This window comes from Suncus etruscus, chromosome 5 (assembly GCF_024139225.1).
Source record: "Suncus etruscus isolate mSunEtr1 chromosome 5, mSunEtr1.pri.cur, whole genome shotgun sequence".
Classification (NCBI taxonomy): Eukaryota; Metazoa; Chordata; class Mammalia; order Eulipotyphla; family Soricidae; genus Suncus; species Suncus etruscus.
The window spans coordinates 100,994,192-101,004,675 of NC_064852.1; the positions used below are offsets into that span (position 1 = coordinate 100,994,192).

At 34.8% G+C, this 10,484-nt stretch overlaps 1 protein-coding gene and 1 long non-coding RNA gene across 6 annotated transcripts in view; one reads left to right on the plus strand and one right to left on the minus strand.

The window, feature by feature from the left end:
- Positions 1-10,484, plus strand: part of SCN1A (sodium voltage-gated channel alpha subunit 1) — a 162,073-nt gene that overhangs the window by 107,070 nt on the left and 44,519 nt on the right. For 2 of the 5 annotated variants that reach the window (XM_049773370.1, XM_049773374.1), the window contains exon 20: positions 5,859-6,032. The exons of the other annotated variants lie outside the window; for them this stretch is intronic. In XM_049773370.1, coding sequence (XP_049629327.1) covers positions 5,859-6,032 — 174 coding nt within the window. The remainder of the gene's footprint in view (positions 1-5,858; positions 6,033-10,484) is intronic. 5 annotated transcript variants of the gene reach the window in all.
- Positions 1-10,484, minus strand: part of LOC126009175 (uncharacterized) — a 138,836-nt gene that overhangs the window by 44,437 nt on the left and 83,915 nt on the right. The window lies entirely within an intron of this gene.

A 10,484-nucleotide genomic window follows, 5' to 3' on the forward strand; every position in this document is an offset into this window, starting at 1 on the left:
GCATTAAAATGGGGGACTCTTTCAGCTCTAGGGAGGGAAGGGCACAGGGTGTAGGGCGGGCAGATCCTGGCTTCCGGCTCTCTCTCGATCCTCTCTTGAGCTGGAGGCTAGCCCTAGCCGACATGGGGTTGGGGGAGACCCCATGAGGAAGGCCTTCTTCCTAACTTGGGTACGCTGGGAGCCTTGATAGGCTTGTATTAAGAGTATTTCTTATCTTTATGTTATGTTTTGCATATCCAGAATGTCCATTTTGTATTCTGCCCTTTTCCACACTCCTTCAAAGCTCATTTTTACTCCTTAACTCTCTCACCCAAACATCACTAACCCATATTACTCTTTTTTTTTTTTTTTTTTTTTTGGTTTTTAGCTCACACCCAGCAGTGCTCAGGAGTTACTCCTGGCTTCATGCTCAGAAATTGCTCCTGGCAAGCATGGGGGACCATATGGGATACCGGGATTTGAACCAATGACCTTCTGCATGAAAGGCAAACGCCTTACCTCCATGCTATCTCTCCGGCCCCCACATTACTCTTTTTAACTTCAGTATTGCACAATCCTAATCACAGACCAAAGCCGTGCATTGTGTGTAACAACCCTGAACTGTTTCAAAAGACATAAAATGGACACGTATGTCTTTAGAATATTTTGTTTTTCCCTGACAACTATAAGTCTTACTAAATATTCTCTTATACAGTGACGATCCTAACCACTTTTTATCTTCTCTTTATTTATACTGAAGATGAGTGATCATTCCCTTTGTGTCTGAATCATTTCACTCAGCATGATATTCTCCATGTCTGTCCATGCATTTGCATATTTTAGGACTTAATTTTTTTCCTAACAGCTGCATTGTATTCCATTATATAGATGATTTTTTTTGTATTCACTCTTTTGTTCTGGGGCACTGAGAGGTTTCCAGATTCTGGCTATTATGAATAGTGCTGCAATGAACATAGGATTGCAGATGCCTTTTCTGCATTGAGCTTTTGAGCCCTTAAGATATATTCCTAATGATGGTATTACTGGGTCAAACAGAAGCTCAATTTTTATTATTTTTATTATATTCCAAATTGTTTTCCAAAAAAAGCATTGATGAATGTCTCATCAATGGTAGTACTGGTTGCTCCTGTTCTTGATGTGTGCCAGTTTCTGTGGTATGAGATGATATCTCAGTGTTGTTTTGATTTGCATTTTCAGAATGATTAATGATGTAGAGCATTTTTCCATGTGCCTTTGGCCATCTGTATTTATTTCTTGAGATTTCTGTTCATTTCCTCTCCTTATTTTTGATGGGGTTCGATTTTTTACTTCTTGTTAAGCCTACCAGTGCCTTACATATCTTAGACATTAATCTAATAGATGGGTGAATAATTTCTCCCATTTTGTGAGCAGTCTTTGTATCCTGGTCATGAATTCCCTTGGGGTGTGTCACAGACTGATTGGCCCTGAAACTACAAAATCTTTGGGGTTCCCTTGAAAAGTGTGTGCATGGATGGCTGTGGGAGACAAAGGTTAAGGACTCAAGTTTGTATTCAAGGTGTGTTCCATTTATTAAAAGCACAAAGTGGAATATATTTTCTCAATTTCTTGACAAGTCATAATTTTTAAACAAATTTATTTAGACAAAAGTAATTTAACCAAAAAAAAGCACAGGGTTAAATTGTTCAAAACATATTTTGACACAGTACAGTTTCACTTTGAAGCCGCTTTTTGCTATCTGAGAGCCCTAGCCAGCAAGGTCAGTTAGTATTGTTTTTGGTTTTATGCATATTATGACTGCTAAGAGCAAAGTTAGATTAGAGGATGAGTATAATTTATATAAAACTAAATAAAAATAAGTTTATAAGACTAAATAAAAATACTTGAATCTAAGCAAATGTTCCTCATAGAGTATGTTTATATATATGAGTAATCTTTAAAATGTCAGCTAAAATTATGTCTCAATTAATATTTATACTACATCCTTTTATTTCCCAAATGCCTCATGGACAGGCAAACAAGTTTTTTCAGGACCCTAATGTCTGTGAGTACAGGTTATTTCTTTTCAAGCATCTTTTCTTACAGGTGCTACTTTTACAAACATCCTCTCTGTGAGTACAGACTACTTTGAAAAAGTTCCTGTAATAGAAGAAAGCTTTTTAAATAACCTCCCTTAGGCAATTAGGGCCTTTTTAAACTTGATTTCTTTGTAGGTCTCAGGATTTTTTGACATGGGGGGGATGTAGCAGGGGTGCACAAGCTTCCTAGTTTAATGTAGTCCTATTTGTTTATCTTTTCTTCTACCTGTATGGTCTATGATGTTTCATCCTTCAAGATGCCTTTAGCTTTAATGTCATACGAAGTTCTTCCTATGTTTTTCTATAGTTTCAGGTTTAATATCAAAATCTTTATTTCATTTGGATTTGTCCCTTATGCATGGGTGTGTTAAAAAGGTTTGACTTCATTTTCTTGTACTACCTGATTGGGGGTGGGGAGTTGGGCCACACACGATGGTGCTCAGGGGTTACTCATGGTTCCTGTGCTCAAAAATTACTTCTGAAAGACTCATGGACCATATGGAATGCCAGGAACTAAACCCAGGTCAGTCACGTACAAGGCAAATGCTCTATTCACTGTGATATCACTCTGGCCCCTATATCCATCCAGTTTTAGCAACACTTGTTGAAGAGGCTTTCTTTGTTCCACCTCACATTTTTTGCACATTTTTCAAATATTTATTATATATGTGGGAATATATCTCAGGATATTCAAATCTATTACACTAATTTGAGAGTCATTATTCAAAAACCATCTTTACTTATTCTTTAATGTTTAATACTTTACTCATCAGTTTACTAAATTTTCTTATTATTCAGTAACTGACAGTTATTATAGCCACATAATATAATTTTAATTACTATGGCTTTTTACTACAGTTTGAATTTAGGGAAAATGATAACCCTTATTTTATTTATAGGAACCACATTGAATCTGTATAATGCTTTACGGAGTATTACTATTTTAATTATGTTAAACCTCCCAATCAATGTGCAGGAGATGTGCTTTCATTTCCTTGTGTCCTTTTTTATGTATCAAATAATTTTAATAGTCAGTTTTTTTTTATTTTTCAAACTGTATACTTAATGTGTACATGTTCTTTACTTATTTTTAATGTTTAATACTTTTACTTATTTAATGTTTAATACTTTACTCATCAGTTTACTAAATTTTCTTATTATTCAGTAACTGACAGTTATTATAGCAACATACTATAACCTAACTGAATAATAGTATTCAGAGCATAGCAAGAAAATAAGGGTCCAGAGAGGTAGCACAACAGTAGGGTGTTTGTCTTGCATGCAGTCAACATAGAAAGATTCCTGGCGTCCCATATGGTCATCCGAGCCTGCCAGGAGCGATTTCTGAGTTCAGAGCCAGAAGTAACCCCTGAGCGCCGTCGGGTTTGAACCAAAAAGAAAACAAAAACAAGAAAATAAAGCACAGCAATAATAATGTAACTAATTAATACAATTAGTGTTCTGGAAATTAATAAATTGAAAAGTCATTTCCACATCTAATTTCTGATGATTTTTTGTTATCTTTTTATAAAGAACTGATCATTCCTTAGGGGTCATTTTCTTTATCTTTTAAATTCTGTCTATATTTTGTGGCCATTATTCTCTCCATTACTCTGACCAAGATTGGGCAGCATGCCTAAGAGATTCACTGAAGATTTAATTTCTCTTTATATGAAAGTGTTCATTTTATCAGGATCAATTTCTGCTAATAATTTGCAAATTTATAAGGAAGAACAGAAAGAAAGCAGCTTATACTGACACAAATCAAATAATTAAGCCATAGAATAGATGATAAATGTTAGATGATAAATGTTAGATGATAAATGTTTTGATATAAGTAAATAAAATGCTTTAATATTATTACAGAAAACTTTCTTTTTTTGGTTTTTGGGTCATACCCAATGCTGGTGATGCTCAGGGGTTACTCCTGGCTATGCACTCAAAAATTACTCCTGGCTTGGGGGAATATATGGGACGCCAGGGGATCAAATCATGGTACATCCTAAGCTAGCACATTCAAGGCAGACTCCTTATGGCTTGTGCCACCACTTTGACCCTTATTACAGAAAACTATTATTTTATTATTGAAGCAATATATTTTACTATCCACTTAATATTTATTATTTTAATACCATATTTCAGTAACCACCAAAGTGTTCAAATAAAACCTCTCCTCGTTTTTATGCTTGTGATGCATCCAGTTCCTGCCCATTTCCCATCCCTGTTTGGTAACTCAGTACTATTATTACAATTCAATTATTACAAATTACAATTTAATTGAGCATTCCATTTCTTTTCTTTATTCCTTTTTATACATATGAATAAGAGCATCTGTAGTTCTCCTTCCTTTGACTTGTATCACTAAAAATTCCAGTTAGTTTAATTAAGTTGTAGCAAAAGTTAAGAATTCATTAATTCTTATAGATGAGTCATATTTACTTTGCATGTATATGTATACATTATAATTTCACTGTCCATCCTCTATTGTTTGACATGGCTTGTTTCCAGATACCAGTTATTGTAAATAGTACTGCAATGATGTAAGCATATATCTTAATATATTAGTAGTTTTTGTATTCTTGATATAATGTGAAATTGCTGTTTATAATGCATAAGTGAAATATAAGTGAAATTGCTATTTATAATGTAGCTCTATTTTTAATCTCTCTATATACATTTTTTTGGTTTGGAGGCCACACCTGGTGGCGCTCAGGGGTTACTCCTGGCTCGGAAATCGCTCCTGACAGGCACTGGGGACCATATGGGATGCTGGGATTCGAACCACTATTGGTCCTGGTCGGCAGTTTGCAAGGCAAACGCCCTACTGCTGTGCTATCTCTCCAGCCTCAACCTCTATATTTAACTTTAAACTTAACCTTACCATTTGACCAGAAGTTTATATTTATCTCTGTGTTTTTCTAATGACTTTATCTACATATCTCTTTAGAAATTAATATTCTTTAACCACATAAAAGAGCATATACACATAGAAATGTAAAATAGCAATAGATGTTCATATTAGAAACATACATATTATGATCTTAATGAGAAGCAATTAATTTTATCAACATTGCCATATCATCTCTCTGCTTAGAAGTACAAGCAACAAAAATAAAGAGAGTATGATGGACAGATACAGGGAGTAAGATTTCCTTGCATGTGGCCAACCCAGGTTTGATCCCCAGAATCCTGGTTCCCAGAGACCACCAAGATTGAATTTTTATCTCAGAGCCATGAGTAAGCCATGAGGTCAGTAAAATATGACCCAAAACAACAACTAAAAAAGGTTTTTAATTTAACATAGGTGCTAATGAACTCAAATTGTAAAAAATTGAGCACTGTGATGAATAGTCTTATCTTATGAACTTATTTTTTTATTTCTTCAACTTTTGGGGGGAGTCAACATAAAGGAATAAAAGGAGTAGTACAAAAGGAATAAATAACAGGGTTAATATGATAGTATCAGAATATGACATCAAGTACCATAGCTTAAATGAATCATAAATTTATTAGAATATGCTTTCACTTTTTTCCCGATTATATCAGTTGAGAGTATGACTCATTCCCTGGTTAATTCAAATAATCTCTGTGAGGAAATCTCCAGCAAGAGTTACTGTTCTGTCTTACTTTTCCAACATATGAATGTAATATGTGTATGAAGTATATATATATGAGAGATATATGAAGTAGACATATGAACATATCCATGTAATAAGTACTTATACAGAAAAATACATTAAACATCTTCAAAAGTGTCACAGTATAGTGTTTTGGAAAGATAAATATGTATTCTCTTTATAGGCATTTGAAGATATATATATTGATCAGCGAAAGACAATTAAAACAATGTTGGAATATGCTGACAAAGTTTTTACTTACATTTTCATTCTGGAAATGCTTCTAAAATGGGTAGCATATGGCTATCAAACATATTTCACCAACGCTTGGTGTTGGCTGGACTTCTTAATTGTTGATGTAAGTATTCTTTTATCTTTGTTTTATTTCAAGATAATTTATATTATTAATATTCTTAAGTATAAAATAATGAATCTTTGACCACTGTGGTATACCCAGTACATGCTATTTAATAGACACTACTAGATTTGCTAAATGATGGTGTTATTCATAATAGGCAAAAACTGTTTTAGCATTGAATTTATGGGATTTATATTAGTAAAAAAGTTGAAAAAAATCAATAGTTTTTACAGAAAGTTATATTAAGAAAGGTGCATTGCTTTAATTTACAAAAATTGGTTAAAACTGGGGACAGAGTGATAGCAGAGAGGCAGTACACTTGCTTTGTACATGGCCAAACCAGGTTCAATCCCAGGCATTCCAGGTAGTCCCCCAAGTCTGCCAAAAGTATTTTCTGAGAGCAGAAAGATTTGTTAGGATTAAACCATCATTTATCATAGTATCTATTCATTTGGCATAATTTCCACTTTAAGAATGTCTAAAATATCAAAGACATTGTATACTTTAATTTTTTGTTGTTGTTGTTGTTGTTTTTGCTGTTTATATGCTACTTTATTGAACACATTTTAGGTTTTTTTGTTTTTGTTTTATTTTAATTATGACAACAAAGATGCAAAGAAAGAGGACAGGGTAAAGTTACAGTGGAAGCACAATCACCCATAAACAGAATTCTCGGTAGTCCCATCGATGATATCCCAGCCTTGAACTTTCAGCCAAAGAACATTAAGAAAAACAAAACTGAACCCATGTACAATATAATTACTTTGTTCCTCAAATCCCCAGTTGTAGTACATACTATTTCTTAGCAGCACACAATATAATCTAAAGACATTAGACTTATGTAACTCCTTAAACATTGAGGGCAAAGTACATTTCTCTAGTTCCATGCACATGCTTACTAGTTTAAGTTAACCTCAAAAGTTTTAGTGGCTTGTTTTTCTTAAGGATTGGAGTCAAGGGAACATAGTAAAAAATGGTGTTAGAGTGGCATTTGTTTGCACAGGCCCACCAAAACATAAGGGACATGGAAAGAAAAATTATGGTCTAAATACAAGGAAACCCTACCCCTGAAGTTTCCTGGCACAGGACTGACTCTAGGCTCCAGGCAAACTAGTTTGTCCAATCCAAGTCATCGTCTGTCGTGGCAATACACCTCCATTCCTCACATAGTCTGTTGTTGGTATCATACTTCTGTATTAAAGATCCTGGAGTCTGCATATCCCATATTGCAGTCAGGATGGTGCAGAGCATCCTCTCGTTTCACCTCACACTTAAGGGGCACTAGAGAGAACCATGTCCTGTAGAGCAGGTCATTGTTGTTATCACGTCTTCTCAGTGTAAACGGAAGTCTCTTTTTAGGAAGTCGATGTCAGACCCTTGGTAGTGTCTTTCCTGGTAGAGGACTGCTTCCAGCTGTTGCTATAAAAGACCTTGGATGTTTCATAGATAGCTTGCCTGGTTCCGGCGTGAATGGAGGATGCCCATTCTTCTGAGGCCTGTGCCAGGTCATTATATCAATGTTCAGGGTGTAAGGTACATTGCACTGAGATTTATTAGATAAGAACTTATCTGTAGGTATAGTGTTTTCCCATTTTAATGTGTCTATGCAAACAAGAATCAATGCAATAAGGCGTTATCGGCCCATCTAGAGGCAATAGGAACAAGACCAGCAATTTCCATGACATAGTTCAATCATAGGCATTAAACTGAGAGACAGTTCCACCAACAATCCTTCCTGAACAGCTTACAAAGAAAAGACAAGATGAAAAGTGGATAGAAACATCATGGTAGAAGAATATATAGAGAGTTACAGCTGTTAAAGAAAATACACATAAAATATTCAAACGATATATGTGTTCAATATGTGTTCAATTTATGTCCTTCTAAATAGTTCTGGGATTGTTAGATCCACTGTATGTCTTTGGTTTGAGATTAGAACTGTGTGTTACTGAAGTTAAGAAGGATAAATCTGGGGTACTGATGGTTGGGAGGTTTGCAACATGTAGACTGGTATGAAATTGTCGGTGACAGCCTGAGTATAACTGAGCAGCTATCTGCCACCCCCCAGATCAAAGTCCACCCCCTAAGCCAATCTCCGGAGCCGACCTGGGAGTGGGGAAAACCCAGGGTGCCCCATCAGGTCCTCCCAGGAACCCACCTGGAGATCCGGAGGAAAGGGGGAGAGGGGGGTCGGGTGACCCAGGTCCGGGCCCCCCTACCCTAGGCCAGGCCAAGAGGCCCCTGGCACATACGGAGGTCTGCCAGGAGCCAGCCCGTGCCAGCTGAAAATCCTGCTCCAGGAAGGGCATATACTTTAATTTTTTGCACAAAAATAATAACCTAGTAGGAATAGACAGATTTCTTGTGAAAAGTAATTTTGAAGTGAGTTACGTGAAGAGATTAATAATGTTACTGTGAAATGAATAAATTTAAAGGAATTACAAGATAGTAATTGCTTCATCACACTATAAGGTAAATGTTTCAGATATTGATGCTGAAGTATTAGAAATGTTAATTTAACTCCTCAAAACTTCACACAGGATTTTTTTAAATCCAATTTGATTTTCCATTCTTTTTAAAATTAGTTGTGCTTTTACCTATTATTCTTATGTGTTTGAAAATTTTTAGTGAAAAAAAATAATTTTATTCATCACAAGTTAATTTTGATTAGTATTTCTGAAATAGATTAGAAAATAATAGCATTTTTTAAATTTTGGAGTAGTGATTAGTGTTCTGGTTTTAAATTTTGAAGTAGTGATTAGTGTTCTGATTTTATTTCAATACTTACAAAAAATAAAAAAATAAATATGATATACCTGAAATATTAAAAAAAAGTATTTAAATATAAAGAAGCTTGATACATTCAAAAATATAACATTTTTTAAAATCTTGACCAGTGTATATTCAAAAATATAATTTTTCTAAAATTAAATATAAAATGCTCCAGAGAAGTTACTTTAATTTTTATTTTGGAGCGACTATGCCCAAAGGTTATTCCTAACTCTGCTCAATAGTCATTCTTGGGGGCCGGCAAGGTGGCGCTAGAGGTAAGGTGTCTGCCTTGCAAGCGCTAGCCAAGGAAAGACCGCGGTTCAATCCTGGCGTCCCATATGGTCCCCCCAAGCCAGGGGCAATTTCTGAGTGCTTAGCATCAAACGGGTGTGGCCTGAAAAACCAAAAAGAAAAATAAGTCATTCTTGGCAGTGCAAGGAACCACATGCAGTTCCAGGAATCCACATAGGGACTCATTCCATGTAAGATAAGTGCCTTAACCCTATATTATCTGTCTAACCCCAATGTAATCACTTTTAAACAAAAGGAATTGTAGCTCTGTTTCTCTGCTTGGATATTGAGTTTCAGCAGATTTTTTTTATTCAGAAAATTAGATACCAATTTTTTACCATTACATACTTCACACAAATAAGATGATTATTTGTTATGTAATTTTGATGGTCCATTTTGGACCATGTTCAGTGGCCGAACATGAAATATGTATAAAAAAGTTTTTGCGGATTTTCACAGTGAAACTATTTGGATTGGGTGAGTGAGGTAGGGAGCAGTTAACTTTCTATGTCACATATAGCCATGTTTAGGGGCAATTTATGATTCTGTGCTTGGAATTACTCCTGAAGACCATGAAACATCTAGGACTAAATGCCAGACAATTGCATTAGAAGATGCACTTCTCATACTGGCCTCAAATTATACTTTAAACCCTTGAAAAATACAAGTTAGTAATTAAAATTCAAACAAAAAGCATCTTCAAAATTGATTTATCATGTTTATTTCTGAACACACTAATTATAATTATTTGGATATAGCAGCATTAGCAGCATATGACATTTTTCATTTGGAGGGGACCACATCCAGTGACACGCAAGGGTGACTTCTGGCTATGCGCTCAGAAATCACTCCTGACTTGGGGGACCATATGGGATGCCGGGGGATCAAGCCGCTGTCCACCACAAAAGATAAAAGCCCTAAGGCTGCGCCATCACTCCAGCCATTGACACTTTATTTTTAAGTCATAGCAGTTTTAGTACTTTCTTGCTAGTACTAAGCAAACCCTTCAATTAGAAAGAAAATTGCTAAAATATATTTGATGTTTCTTTACACCAGGTTGTCTTCTTTTACATTTTCTTTTTTTATTATTAAGGTTTTGTGGTTTTCAAAGTTATTTTTTAGAAAAATATTTTTCTTTTACATTATTTACTTAAAATTAATTGTTCTGTAGTAACAGTCAGAGTTGAAAATCACATGGATTTAAAGTTTTAATTCTATGAATTCTTCATAACATCTTAAATATTTTGCATTGAATAGAAATTTTTTTAACTTTCCTAGGTTAACAAATCTGTAATCATTAAGTTTTAAATAATCAACAGAAGTTATATAAGTTATTTATACTAGTAACTATAAGTTGAGCATTAACAACTCTTTTCAACTATTTGTTAT